The 14593-nt window shown below is 39.4% G+C and overlaps 1 protein-coding gene across 5 annotated transcripts in view; it reads left to right on the top strand.

Moving 5' to 3' along the window:
* Positions 1-14593, top strand: part of RIMS2 (regulating synaptic membrane exocytosis 2) — a 738459-nt gene that overhangs the window by 691933 nt on the left and 31933 nt on the right. For 2 of the 5 annotated variants that reach the window (XM_006830630.1, XM_006830631.1), the window contains exon 1: positions 4952-5093. The exons of the other annotated variants lie outside the window; for them this stretch is intronic. In XM_006830630.1, the coding sequence (XP_006830693.1) occupies positions 4952-5093 (142 nt within the window). Of the gene's footprint in view, positions 1-4951; positions 5094-14593 lie in introns of those variants that run through there. 5 annotated transcript variants of the gene reach the window in all.

The following is a 14593-nucleotide window of genomic DNA, read 5'->3' on the forward strand; positions in this document are numbered from 1 at the left end:
TGAGTCAGAACTGACTCAAAGGCACTTAACAATAACATTTTCTGCCTACCAAACTCATCCTTCGAGATACCTATTCAGATATCCCTTTATCTGGAAAGCCTTCTTTGACCCATCTAAAGAGAACTGGTCATTTCCTATTTTGTCATCAGAGTGCCTAGAACCTGTCACTAATCTATTCCTTACTATACTACTGGATTTCTCACAAATCACACAGCCACAGATAATGCTTAGACAGTAATAGTTATCAATTGTTACAATCCACAGTAATAGTTACCAATTCATTCATTCTTATCTATCACATAAAAGCTGGCATTTGCAGTTTTAATTTTTAAATCTTTTTTTTTTTTTAAGTACAACAAAATAAGAGTTGGAGCATGACCACTGATAGTAAGTAGCTCCTTTATCAGAATTTATTTCATTAAAACAGTGTCCTTAGCAGCAAATCAGTGAGCTAGGCCCTGATCATCACTGTCACACACACATGTACAGTGATCATAGTGCACGCAGGAAACTACTGCACGATGGGCTTCTTCAGTTTGCAAACTCCATGTAACCCATGTCATTTGTGTAAAATTACTGTATGCTGCATTTGTGTGCTTTTCATATCTGTCATGCCCCCTGCCCCCGCCCAACCAGATTTTAGCTCCTTGGAGGCCAAACCCATGATTTGTGCATATGCATATTTTACCTGCAAATACTAGAAAAATCTGGCATGTAGTTCTCAATAAATTTCTGAATGAGGAAAGGAAGGAAATTGTGAAGACCATTATAGTTAGAATGGGACTATCTGAATGATTGAAAAATAATATTATTTCATGCACTTCCCATTTCCCTGGTTCTAAGTAAGTTTCTCTAGATACAATCTTTGTAGTCTATTTATAGATATTTAACTTACCATTGGATCATCCTTAATTTTATCAACAAAATAAAGTGGTCCCTTTTTTTTTCATATGAAGACCTTTGTTTTCTCCTTAAAAATGGTACGTTACATGAATATTTTAAAACTTGTATAGATGGCGTACAAAACTTGTGTAGCAGGTACGTTGTCATTGTTAGGTGCTATCGAGTCCGTTCCAACTCACAGTGACCCTCTATAGGGTTTCCAAGGAGGGCTGGTATATTTGAACCACCAACATTGCAATCAACAGCCTTGTGATTATCCTACAGCACCACACCAGGACTTGCATGGATGGCTTAGAAGGGGTGAATACTCTTTTTGTAAATTTTGAAATGATTTATCCTATATGTTTGCTATCATTGACTCCATTTCATTTTTGGAAATATACCATCAGGGATGACAAAATACTAATGAATTGAAAATTTTGTGAGAGTACAGTTTTTATATCCTGCTTGAATTCACACCCATACGCTGACTCCTAAAACTTCTTCCAGACATCCAGATAAGAATTTTGGGTTCCTGACTATACCTAAATGAGAAATTACATAAAGAGGTCATATCATAAAACAGAAGTCATATGATAAAATATGCTGAATGTTCCTACAAGGTGACAACATGGTTCTGTGGACTGTTCTTTTGCCTAATGTCGGTGTGAGTAGATCTTCTTAAGCAGTGACCCCCAGTAGTTCAGGGCATAGATTCTGGAGTATAAAAGCCTGGGTTTAAACCCTGGTTTAGCTAATTGAACAAATTCCTGTAGCGCACTGTGCCCCAGATTTCCTGGGTTTGAATCTGTTTTTATTTCTTATTAACCTGTGTGACCTTGGAACAGAGAACTATCCTCACTTTGCCTCAATTTTCTCATCTACAAAATGAGTATGATAATGTCTCCTTCATTGGATTGTGTGATAAAGTAAGTTGATTTGGTGGTATGTAAAGTTGCTTAGCAAAAGGCCTGTCATATAGTAAATGGAATTTAAATGTTAGTTTCTTGGTAACATAGAGGGTCAGTAAAAAAGAGGAAGACCCTCAGCAAAATGGTTTGTCACAGTGACTGTAAGAGTGGGCAACGATTATCAGGATGGCGTAGGACCAGGCAGTGTTTCATTCTGTTGTATATAGAGCCACTATGGCTACTAAGGAGTCCTGGTGTGGCTCTGTGGGTTAATGTGTCAGACTGCAAAGCCATTTGAACTGCAAGGTTAATGGTTCAAGCTCCCCAGCTATGGGTCAGAACCGATTCGATAGCACTTAACAACAGTAACAAAATGGCTGCTAATAATAAGTGTTAACTATTATTCCCTTAGTATGTAAGCACCATGAAGGTGGGGATTTTTGTCCATTTTGTTCACTATTGTACCCAAGTACTTAGAATACTGTCTTACCTGTAGTTTTATGTATTAATTTATTCATCTGCAAAATGGAAATGAGTAACTACCTCATACAGTTAATAAAGTTTATATGAGGCAATGCATGTGAAGACATGCTGTTTCTTAACTATCATCATCATCATTATTATACAGAAAGGTCCAGAATTAACATTAGAGTGCAAATATTTATTCTTTCCCCTTATTGTCTAGCTATCTGCTTTTATGACTTATGACTTTGGTCTTTAGAATTTTTTTTTCCCCTTCATTCTTCAGTTATGCCTTACTGCTATTATTTGTTTAGCCTAATCAATAAATTTTCATACTTCCATGGATACTTTCTATTATAAAGGAAAAGCAGATTTTATAAATCTGATGAGTAAAAACCAAAAGTGCTTTTGAAAACTGAAGTCGCAAAAGCTTAAAATACATCTACATTATGTTTCATGAATATATGAAGGGGCCTCAAAAAGTTTGTGGGAAATGGAATTAAAAGATAATGAAATGTTTCCATGAACTTTTTGAAGCCCCCTCTTGTTTTGGATTTCATATTCAGGGGAAATTGGGTAATATCTCATGCCTTTCAGCCTTTTGAAGTCAGTATAACATTGTTGGCTTTATGGAGTTCAGCTCTTGTAACTTGAATAAAAAGTTACTTTATATAATAAAAAATTAGGATTTCAAGAGTTGGTTTGGAATAAATATGCAAATATATAGCATATATTTCTAGCTTATATGTTTTTATTACAATGGTTTAATTATCCTTATTCATTTCTGTTGTTTGTTCTGCCACCACTTCCCCAAAGGAATTTTAAGTATTATTTTAAGTACTGATAAAAACATAATAGTTTTTTAAAACTTATATGACTTACAATAAAACCCTTTCCATTTCTAAAATTCAGTGATTTTGTTAAATTGAAAAATCTCACTTAATGTCCAAGTTTATATTCTCCAAAAAGAAGTGATTTGATAAGATGCACATAAAATTTCCACTTTTATCAATTGGAGTATCTGAAAGGCTGACTGTCTCTATTTATTCAAATTTTAGCTTAAATGAGACCCACTCACAATATTATTGTAAAATGCAGACTGCTTCCATACACTATATTTTATTTATACTTACCTGTTTTTGAACACAAGCTAATGTACTGATTTGCTATGTCACTCTTTCCCTCTAGAATGTAAGCTCTGTGAGAGCAGGGATTTTTAGGTGTTTGATCACTAGTGGTGCTGTAGGTTAAAGCACTGGATCAGTCTGAAGCACACGTTGGTAGTTCAACCTCACTACCTTCTCCTTGGAAACCCTTTCCAGGGTTGCTATGAGTCAGGACTGACTCCATGACACTTAACAACAACATATCCTAAGCAAAAGTACCTTGCATCTACTAGGAGCTACTTCATTATTAACTGGATCAGCATTTTAATCCCCCAATGTACATATAGCAAAGAACTTACACTTACATCATATTCAGGAAATATTTATTGAATGGAAAGAAATGATTTCAAATAGTATAATATACATTTTACAAAACACTTTTAAATTTCCCTCTTGTATGTCCCTGTCCCCATCAATCATGTGTCCTGACCAAGACTGGAATCAGTGTTACTCTAAGGCCTTTCCACCTCTTGCATTCTTTTTTGAAATTTATTTTGATGAGGAAACTGAGAGATTAAGTGGCAATCTTCTGATTCTAATGAAATGGAATTTAAAATTACTATATGTTCTAAGAGATTTGCAGTTTGCAGACTATGATATTATTTTACTTTTAACTGTTTTGTTTATAGTTTGTCTGTGTTGCTCCCACATTTCTGTTAAGAGGATGCTTTTGTTTATTTAGATGTGAGGCTTTGCAGTGTTTGATGTTCTTAACAAAAATGGAGAGCAGATTAATTAATTTAGAGAAAATAAACCATTTTTTTAAATTCTAGAACTAAAGCAAAATTGATTGGCATCATAATTTTTTTTCAGTGTTTGTGATTTCAGAATGTTGATTTGTTTTTATTTTTAAATCTCCTTTACCTCTTTATCTTTTTAAGAACGTAAGAGAAAGCTTTAATTCTAAAATTTCGTGCAATCTGTTAAAAAATTAAGGGTTCTTTGATGTGTGATTTGAAGAAAATTTTAATATTTCCTTCCCGTATATGCTTTAGCAATGCAACAAATTGTAAGTAAAACTGATGAAAGGGAAAGTGACCGCCAAAAATGTCCGTGTGATATTACCTATCTAAGATGTCTCATATACTGCATCTAATTAGTCACCATTCGCTGGCCTTAACCACAAGGAAGAGCCACTCCAGATCAGAGTTGCCTAGAACCTGAGGCTTGCGCCTGGGAACTGCTAACCTCACCGAGGTGCCGCTGCACTACCTCCCCCTCCGGCTGCTGATTGGTGGGGACCACAGCATCAGCAGCATCTCCCAGAGTGGGGAGGGAGGCGAGACTCTAGCTGCTCCAGCTTCCTGAGCCTCTACTACCTCCTGGACGAGATCTCAGACGTTCACCGTGAGCAGCTGCCACGTCTTCCCCTCTGTCACCTCGGCACCCCCTCCCTAGTAAAGTGGAGGTTCTGGCACCGCGTCAGGGAGGCAGGCGCCATCCCGGTCCCCGAAGCGCAGCGGTCGCCGCTCTCTAGCCGCCAAGACGCCTCGAATCTTGTACCGCGGAAAAAGCGGGTACACATCCAAGATGGGCCGGCAGAGCTCAGGGGGTGGCGGCGCTGCGGGCCGCTCCATACAGCGCTCCCAGAGCCGAAGCAGCCTCTCCGCCTCCTTCGAGGCGCTGGCCGGCTACTTTCCCTGCATGAATTCCCTAGAGGAGGACGATGGAGGTGAGACACCCATCCCCCGTCTGTCTTTATAGCTCAGAAAGTGTCTGGCGGACGGTTGGCCGGGGGAGAGAGAACTCTTAGCGGTTCTCTGGGACTGTGCGCAGAGGGCGAGAGAAGCCAGGAGCGCGCCAGCTAAGCTGGGGAGAAGTACGTTTATTGGTTGTTTGGAGAGCTCTACAGGCGCTGCCTAGTCTAGTTGAATAGTCAAGTGCTTGTAAGTTGAATGGGGACATAGACTTGTGAGTGGCTAGGCTAGCCTGCTGAGAGCACTCTATCCTGTTGATTTTTGTTTGCTCTTGTCTTCTCCATGTTAGCATTTGGCCTCCAGGACAGAAATACTTGAAAACTGAGGGGGAAAAGCAGTAGGAAAACTGGGAAAAAGGAATCTCAGTGTGGGAAAATTCACGATCTGGATGAGAGGCACTGGTTATACAATGGAAAGATTGGCCCAGGGTTGATAGCAGTAAAGGCCAATTGTACTGTGCACACTTGGGACTTGGTTTGCAAGCATAATACTATGCATGTGACCATTGGTTGTCTATCTCAGGTGTTTGGATGATGCCACGATAATGAAGCTAATGAGAAAAACGGGTACTAGGGCGCGCTATTTTAAACTTCACCAAGTGGTTCAAGCCCTTCATAAAATTTGAGTAGCAGAACATGTGTTTTCTTCACAAAGGACTTTCCTATAAAATTGAGTAACTTAATACTGGAAATACCACTTGTAAACTGAAGTAAAAATTTACAACTCAGTGATAGAGTTCTGGCACACTGTTAATTTGTTTATTGAACAGTTGTAAACTTTGTGTTCATCTTTAGAAAGATGTATACCGAGAGTATGGCTTTAATTCTGTGACACTCAGTGAACTCTTATTAAGAAATCTAAGGTGAGCCCTGCCTGATTTAGAAGAAACTAACCACCTACTCTAAGAATAGGTAGAAATAAATTTCCCCTCTAGTTTCCTTGGGGTAAGGAGAATATGAAGGAGAAATGGGAGATTAATAGTATGTCTGGAAAGTGATCTAAATAATTCATTAGTTAGATTCATCCCAGCTTCTTCTAGGTTATTGCTGCAATAAGTGTGCTACCCTACTAGGGTATGATGACAGTAGGTTACTTCCTTATAGAAACATGATTCTTAATTTTCACATTAATCCTTTGTATATTTATAATGTCACTTGTTTCCTATCATTAAGAAATATTTAAAATTCCAGAGAATTTAAACAAGTTAAAAATTTAGAAGAACAAATTGGGTAAATGAATGATGACAATGGTAGCTAAAACTTTCAGTACTTTTTATAAGCCAGGCACTATTCTTAAAACGTGCCATACATTTACTCATTGGGGACCACAACTTTTAGGCAGTACTTTCTTTTACAAATGAGGAAACTGGGGCAGAGAGCAGTTTAGAGACTTGCCCAGGGTTACCCAAATAATATGAAGTCCTGACATTGGTGCTGCAGGATAATGTGCTGGATGGACTGCAAGGTCAGTTTGAGCTGAAAGGTTTGCGGTTCAAACGTACCAGCCACTCCTTGAAAACCCTATACAGGGTCGCTATGAGTCAAAACCAACTTGATGGCACTTAACAACAACAACCCAAATAACAGGTGATACCTGTAGCATTAGAATCCAGGTAGTTAACACAACCTATACATTCAACGCTAAGCTAGAGTGTATTATTTGCATACACCTAAATTTGATGTGATTCTGTAAGATAAGCCCTGAACTGCCAACCACAAGATGGGTTGTTCAAACCCACCAGCCTCTCCTCAGTAACCCTATACAGGGTTGCTATAAGTCAGAACCGACTCAACAGCACTTAACAGCAACAACAAAATGACCACAGTCACTTGCTTAGTAAGTGGTGAATCTAGGCCGCAAACCCAGGTATGCTTGAAAAACACATATTTAAATAAGCTATAGATTCACTTCCCAGCTTTTAATTTCTATGCCAAGTCTTCACTGTTGAATTTGCTTCAAATAAACTATCTTCATTCTTCCTTAAATTGTCACATACAGCGCTTGGATTTCTAAAACACCCATACTTTTGAAGATGGCAAGAAAGGATTATATAAGTGTGAAATTTTTTCAACATTTAAAGTACATTCCCTTAACTTTGGCTCATATTCCCAAAGGAAATTCTTGCATCTACACATGGGAAATTGGAACACATTTCTATCCCATAATCTAGCTTCTTGAGTTGCCAAAACAAAATATTCTATAAAGAAGGCAGAGGTTTAAAAATGAAACATACAGTTCTTCTACTAGTAACTAGAAAGGAGGACCTCCTCATAAATAAAAAGTCTTTCCACTGGATTGTAGTCATTTTACAGCCAAAAGAAGGAATCCTAACTTGCTTCTTTGATTTCGCAACACTTCTAGCACCCTTGAAGTCTTGCGATTTTTGAAGGTATTTCAACATGCCTGCAGAGTTGTAAAAGTCAGAAATCACAGCTTGGAGCTGCCCTTCTCTACTTTGAGTCTGCTGAGGCTCCCACCCAGGACGCTAGCACACCCCCATGAGTGTACCCTGGAATATGGTATTCTAGTAGTCACTGTGAAGCCCACTCTCATTTAGGAAGGAAAATGAATCTGTTCCAACATGATTTTCACACTGGTTGAGAGAAACATTTCTAAAGAGCAGAGGTCTGCTAACAAGTTTGACTAAATTTAGTTTGTCAGTTAAGTTGAGTTTATCAGTTCAGTAAGCCAGTTTTTATTTTAAAGCTAACCTTTTTATTTTTGGACTTGTCAGAAATAATGCAGTAGCTAATGAACCTCAAATATATCCTCATTTTATTCTTATAATGGGATATAAAGACATTGCTATCCAACACAAGAAATGTCAAGGAGATTAAGTTGTTAAGTTCCACTGAGTTGGTTCCAACTCATAGCAACCCTGTATAAGGTTTCCCAGAAATGACTGGTGGGTTTGAAGTACTGACCTTGCAGTTCAAACAAATCTTATGGTCCAGTGCTTACCCTACCATGAGACCGCGAGACACCATAATCTTTTCATTCATTCATTCATTCATTCAAAAAAGGTTTACTGAGGCTATTTGATGTCTTTTTAACTGCAGTAATTGGGAGTCCTGGTGTGGTGCTGTAGGTTAATGCACTGGACTGCAAAGTCGGTTTGAATCACAAGGTTGGCGGTTTAAGCTCACCAACTGCTCTTATACAGGATTGCTATGGGTCGGAACCAACTCGACGGCACTTAACAACAACAATGATTGTGAACTAAGTGGATATACTCCCTACTTTGTTAAAGTTTACACTGTAATGAAGACAGACATTACTAGAAAGAACAATGTAACTGTGACACGTATGGAGAAGGTTAAAGTAGAGAGTGCAATGAGAAACTATAATCACACCGAATGTAGGAGTTGGAGTCCTGGTGTGGTGCCTGCAGTGCTAACTGCAAGGTGGGAAGTTCAAACCCACCAGTCACTCACTCCTCAGAAACCCTACAGAGCGTAGCTATGAGTTGGAACCAACTTGAGGGTACTTAACAACAACAAAAACAGCAGCAGCAATGTAGGAGTTAGGGAAGGGGATCCTGAGAATTACAGATTCAGGTGTCAACGATAGCTCTCAGTTTCACAGGAGTTGGGCTGAGGCTCCCCACACATAAGCAACTTGCCTACAGCCTACAGCTAGCAAAAATGTCAACCCTTAATCTAGCTCTGGAGCCTATAGCCCTAAACACATGATCTATTGTTTCTTCATTGTTGTTATTAAATGCTATGAAGTCATAGCAACCCTGTATAGGGTTTCCTAGGAGCCGCTGGTGAATTTGAACTGTCGACCTTGTGCTTCGCAGTCCAGTGTTGATCCAACAGTGCCAATCAGGAGTTCATTAATATTAAGAAGATGTGCAAAAATTATGACTGCTTTATACAATTTAGATTGTTTTTAAAGTAGTATGAATATAATATTCTGGTGCTGACAGTATCCCACTGCTATTCATAAGATTTTCAGTGACTAAATATTCAAAAGTAGTCCATCTCTCCTCCCTAGTCTATCTTTGTCTGGAAGCTCAGCTAAAATTCGTCTACCATGGGTGACCCTGCTGCTATTTAAAATACCCATGGCATAGCTTCCAGAATCACAGCAACACGCAAGCCACCACTACAACAAACCGACAGACGAGCAATCAAGAAATCAAGCGACATACTACATTAAGCAAATTTGCTGCACATGGCCTCTTTAGAGTGTTCAAGAGCAAAGATGTCAGCTTGGGGACGAAGACATGTCTGACCCAAACCATGGCTTTTAAATAACCTCATATGCATGTGACAGTGAATAAGGAAGACCAGAGAAGAATTGAGGCATTTGAGTTTGGTGTTGGAGGAGATTAAAAGTACTATGGACTGCTACAAGAACAAACCAATCTGTGTTGGAAGGAGTACAGACAGAATGCTCATTGGAAGCCAGAACGGCCAGACTTTGTCTCTCCTACTTCGAACCTGTTATCAGAAGGGACCAGTCCCTGAGAAGGATATATGTTTGATAAAGTGGAAGGTCAGAGAAAAAGAAGAAGACCCCCAACAAGATGGATTGGCATAGTGGCAGCAGCAATGGCTCAGGTGTAGCAACAATTGAGTGGTTTGCACAGGACCAGGCAGTGTTTCGTTTTGGTATGCACAGGGTCATTATGAGTCAGAACTGACTAGATGGCACCTAACAACAACAACATAAATATAATGCATAATAGTCAGCTTGAAAAGAGCAGTAGAACTGCGTACTACGATTACACCCACTCTTCATTTAATGACATGGTGAAATTCCAAAGACTAGGTCATTCTACAAAAATCTGTGCAATATGAAAATGGAGGATAACCACATCAGCTTACAAAAGTCCTGGTGTGGCACTGCGGGTTAATGGGCTGGACTGCAAAGTCAGTGTGAACCACAAGATTGGTGGTTCAAACTCATCAGTCACTCCTCGGAAACTTAATACACGGTCACTATGAGTTGGAATCAACTCGACAGCACTTAACAACAGCAACAACAACATTATAACAATAACAGACACTCAACTATAGGCTACTATGGATTAGTGGTTACGAATCAGGCTGCTAATCTCATGGTCAGCAGTTCGAAACTACCAGCTGTTCCATGGGAGAAAGATGAGGCTTTCTGCTCCCGAAAGATTTACAGCCTTGGAAACCCTGTACAGGGTTGCTATGAGTTGGAACCGACTCCACGGCACATAACAATGGATCCCTGTTGAAGTCCTGGTGTGGCGCTGAGGGTTAATGCGCTGGACTGCAAAATCAGTTTGAACCACAGATTGGCAGTTCAAGCTCACCAGCTGCTCCTGGGAAACCCTGTACAGGATCCTATGAGTTGGAACTGACGCAGAGGCACTCAACAACAACAACAATATCAATCCTTGTTAGGAGAAAGATGAGGCTTTCCAATCCTGTAAAGGTCTACAGCCTCAGAAGCACTGAGTCACTGAGTCAAAACGGACTCGAAAGCACCTAAAAACAGTAACATGAATCATTGTCTTAGTTCCCCTAGATTAAGATTGAATGTTCTGACTCCCAGCGACCCTGTTTTAGGGTTTCTAAGGCTTTAAATCTTTGCAGAAGCAGAAAACCTCATCTGTCTATCACAGAGTAATTTATGGGCTCAAGCCACTGACCTTGTAGTTCACAGCCCAGTTCTTACCTTATGGAGCCACTGTGTTCCATATAGATTAGTTTTGCAGTCTAGAAGAATAAGATGAAGCGAAAGATTTCAGAAGTAAAAAGATAAAGAAACAGTGCCGCTCATACAGCTTATTAAATATGACCTTTTAAATCTTTAAGATTCTGACTTTTTCACAGCTAAGTGTCCGAGCAGTACCTTTAATGGAATTTGAAACTTTAATATTGAAAGTCAAGGCTAACCCTAGTTTGCTCGTATCCATCAATAGGCTCCGTAAATTTAATAACAGAAACGGGGATGAACTTCCCCCATGGAACAGTCTTGTGTGTAACAATTTACAAAAGAAAACTCATTTGGAAGTTGTAATGGCAGCATTCCATCGCTTCCATGGGATCTAAATTTTAATGTACATGCTCTCTGAAGTTATCAAGCAGGCCTTTATTACTGATCAGATATGATCTTTCTGTTCTATTCCATATTGCAATTGTTTTTGACTGGGAGGAGATAGATTGACCTAATATTATGTAATTATAACATTGTTTGAACAGTATATGAGAAAGCTGACATAAAATGATAGCATTAATCCTAGTTTTAAAAGAATCAATTATGAATATGTAGATTTTATCTAATGAAAATAATGCAAAAGGACCATTTATTTTAGTCATTTCAGTCTTAACATTGTTCCCTTATTGTGCTTGTAAATTAGGGGCCAAAAAGGTGACCTGCACCTGAAAATAGGTCAGATATAGAACACAGAAGCGAGCAAGGACTATCAAAAACTGGAGAAATCTTACCCATCCAAACAGGAATGTGAATACTCAGTTCTTTCTAGTTAATTGATGTCAAATTGAATGTGAACTCAGAGTTGGCAAGTTTCATCTTTTTTATTTCCAAGAGAAGCTATAAATCTATATATTTACTTAAAATCTCTTAATCTGAAAAGAAATTGACAACTAAAAACAAAAAAATTAAATATGGGCCCAAAATACATACTTATTGACCAAATGTAGCCCAAAAACCACCAGTTGGCATCTTCTGCTACAACTGCTTCCTTCCTAACACTTCTCAATTCTCTTTCTTCCTTTCCATTCTTACTATCATGTGATAGCCTTCTACCCAACTGAACCTACATCTGAATCTCTTTCTTCCATTCTCACTGCTCGGTCCTTAAATCACTTCTTTCAATTAGCTCTTGATCTTGAACACTATTCTTCATCCAAACGGTTCAGCTAGTTGCCATTTCCTAGGAAATATAAAGATTTTAGCTTACCATTCAAACTCTTTAAAAAATTGACCCTTACCTACAGATATACAGATCAGCTTCCCCAGTCCCCCAAGGTCCTTTCAAACCAAATCAAACCATTTCCACATAGTCAGTTACCATTCATGTCTTTCCAAGTAGAACTGTGCTCCAGAGCATTTTCAAGACTGAGACCTTTCAGATGTAGGTTACCAGGCCTTTCTACAGAGGAGTCCCTGGATGGGTTAGCAGCCCAGCATTTACCCCACAGCACCACCAGGGTTCAAGACCCTTTGTTGTTGTTGCTAAATGCTGTTGAGCTGGTTTCGATTCATAGTGACCCTGTATAGGGTTTCCGAGGAACAGCTGGTGAGCTTGAACCGCCAACCTTGTGGTTAACGGTCCAGTGTGGATCCTGCAGCACCACACCAGGAACCCCTTCTTGTTCAACAAAATGAAATCTTCTTGTTCTTTGACTCCAGAACTTTGTTCGTGCCCTTCTTTCTATTCCTCTTCTCCCACTATGCATGCATCCTGTCTAGTTGTCCCTCAAAGCTCTGCTCATATTCTGTCTACTTTATTAAGTCTTCTGAAGCTATATGAAGTCCTGAAGGTAGAGGGAAAAGGGCTTGAAGTTAGAACTGAGTGTGAAATATTGGCCCTACCTTTTTCTTTTTTGTGATCTAGCAAGAAAGTTAATTTCAGCAAGCTTTCATTTCCTCATTCATATGTGAAATGGGCATAGTCAAGCTATTTGGCAGGAGGGATGTTGTGAAGATTCAGGATAAAGTATATAAAGTACATAACCTAATGCCTACATGGAATGGTTGGTTGGTGGTGGTTATGTGCTATGGAGTCAGTTCCGACTCATAGCGGCCCTGTATAGAGTTTCCAAGGCTGTCAATCTTTACAGGAGCAGAAAGCCTCATCGTTGTCTCACAGAACAGCTAGTAACTTTAAACTGCTGACCTTGAGGTTAGCATCCCGACTCACAACCAGTATGCTATCTGAGCTCCTTCTACATGGAATAGATGGTTAGTATATCTTTAAGATCTCATTGAAAATACTTTGAACTTTTTCTGAACCTCTAGATCTGTACTGCCCAGTGCATGAACCACTAGCCTTATTTGGCTATTTAAAGTTAAATTGATTTAAATTAAATTAAGAATGTAGTTTCTCAGTCACATTCGTTTCATTTCAAGTACTCAATAGCACTTGTGGATACTGACTGCTTACCAGACAGTGAAGAGCCATAAAATTTCCATCATTACAGGAAGTTCTACAGGACAACACAGCCCAGGTACTTAATACCACTTACATAGTTGTTGTTGTTGTTATGTGCCATCAAAGTCAATTCTGACCCATAGCTACCCTGTATAGGGTTTTCAAGGAGTGGCTGGTGACCTTGAACCACCAACCTTGTGGTTCAAACCGACTTTAGAGTCTAGCACTTTAACTCACAGCAGTATTTCCCACATGCTGCCTTGTGTTGTCATTATTTGTTCACCATCTAGACTCACCTACTGAAGTATAAGATTATACCAGGGTAAGTCAAAAAACGTTGCTACAAGGGTTCTAGTTCACACACCCACAGGTTTATTCCAAATGAGTTTGAGCATGTCTGTAATCAGTGGGTGGCTGCAGATAAGTTCTCTCAGTAATGCACTTATCTTAGCCTCATTAGGGTGACTTAAAAAAACTCGATATTTTTGGTGCCATGGAAAATAACAAATTTGAAGTCAAGGTTAACATCACATTTTTAACAAAACTCAAAAAGCTTTGCAATGAGTTTACGGAAATGCTGCCCACATAGAACATTTGTTTTTAGATGGATCCAGCTTTTTAAGGAAACTTAGTCTTTGAGGAAAGACCTGAAAGATGAATTCAAGACAGAGAGGTCAACTCAGGTGATTATGGTGACTGTTTTGGGGGTTCCAAAGAAAATCTTGATAGATTTTCTGACAGACACAGGATGATCATGGGGCTGGTTAGGAAGAAATTTTAAGAAAACAAAAAGTCTACTTGTGAGAAATAGGATAAGTACTGGACTGCTAAGCACAAAGTCAGTAGTTCAAACCCACCAACCACTCCTTAGAAACCCTATGCAGGGTCACTGTGAATTGGACCTGACTCAATGACATTTACCAATAGCAACATTGGTGAGGAATAGGCCAGGAAAGTTGTTGTTGTTGTTGTTGTTAGGTGCCATCGAGTCAGTACCGAACCATAGCGACCTTATGCACAGCAGAATGAAACACTGCCCGATCCTGAGCCAACCTCACTACTGTTGCCACGTTTGAGTCCATCAATGCAGCCACTTGGCCAATCCATCTCATTGGGGGTCTTCCTCTTTTTCTCTGACCCTCCACCTTACCAAATACAATATCCTTCTCCAGCATCTGGTCCCTCCTGACAATATGTCCAAAGTATGAGAGATGAAGATTGGCCATCTTGGCCTCTAAGGAGCACTCTGGCTGCACTTCTTCCAAAACGGATCTATTAGTTCTTTTGGCAGCCCATGGAACTTTCAATATTCTCCTCCAACACCGTAACTCAAAGGCATGAATTCTTCTACAGTCTTCCTTATTCACTGTCCAG

Source organism: Chrysochloris asiatica, unplaced genomic scaffold, assembly GCF_000296735.1.
Source record: "Chrysochloris asiatica unplaced genomic scaffold, ChrAsi1.0 scaffold00001, whole genome shotgun sequence".
NCBI classification, from domain to species: Eukaryota; Metazoa; Chordata; class Mammalia; order Afrosoricida; family Chrysochloridae; genus Chrysochloris; species Chrysochloris asiatica.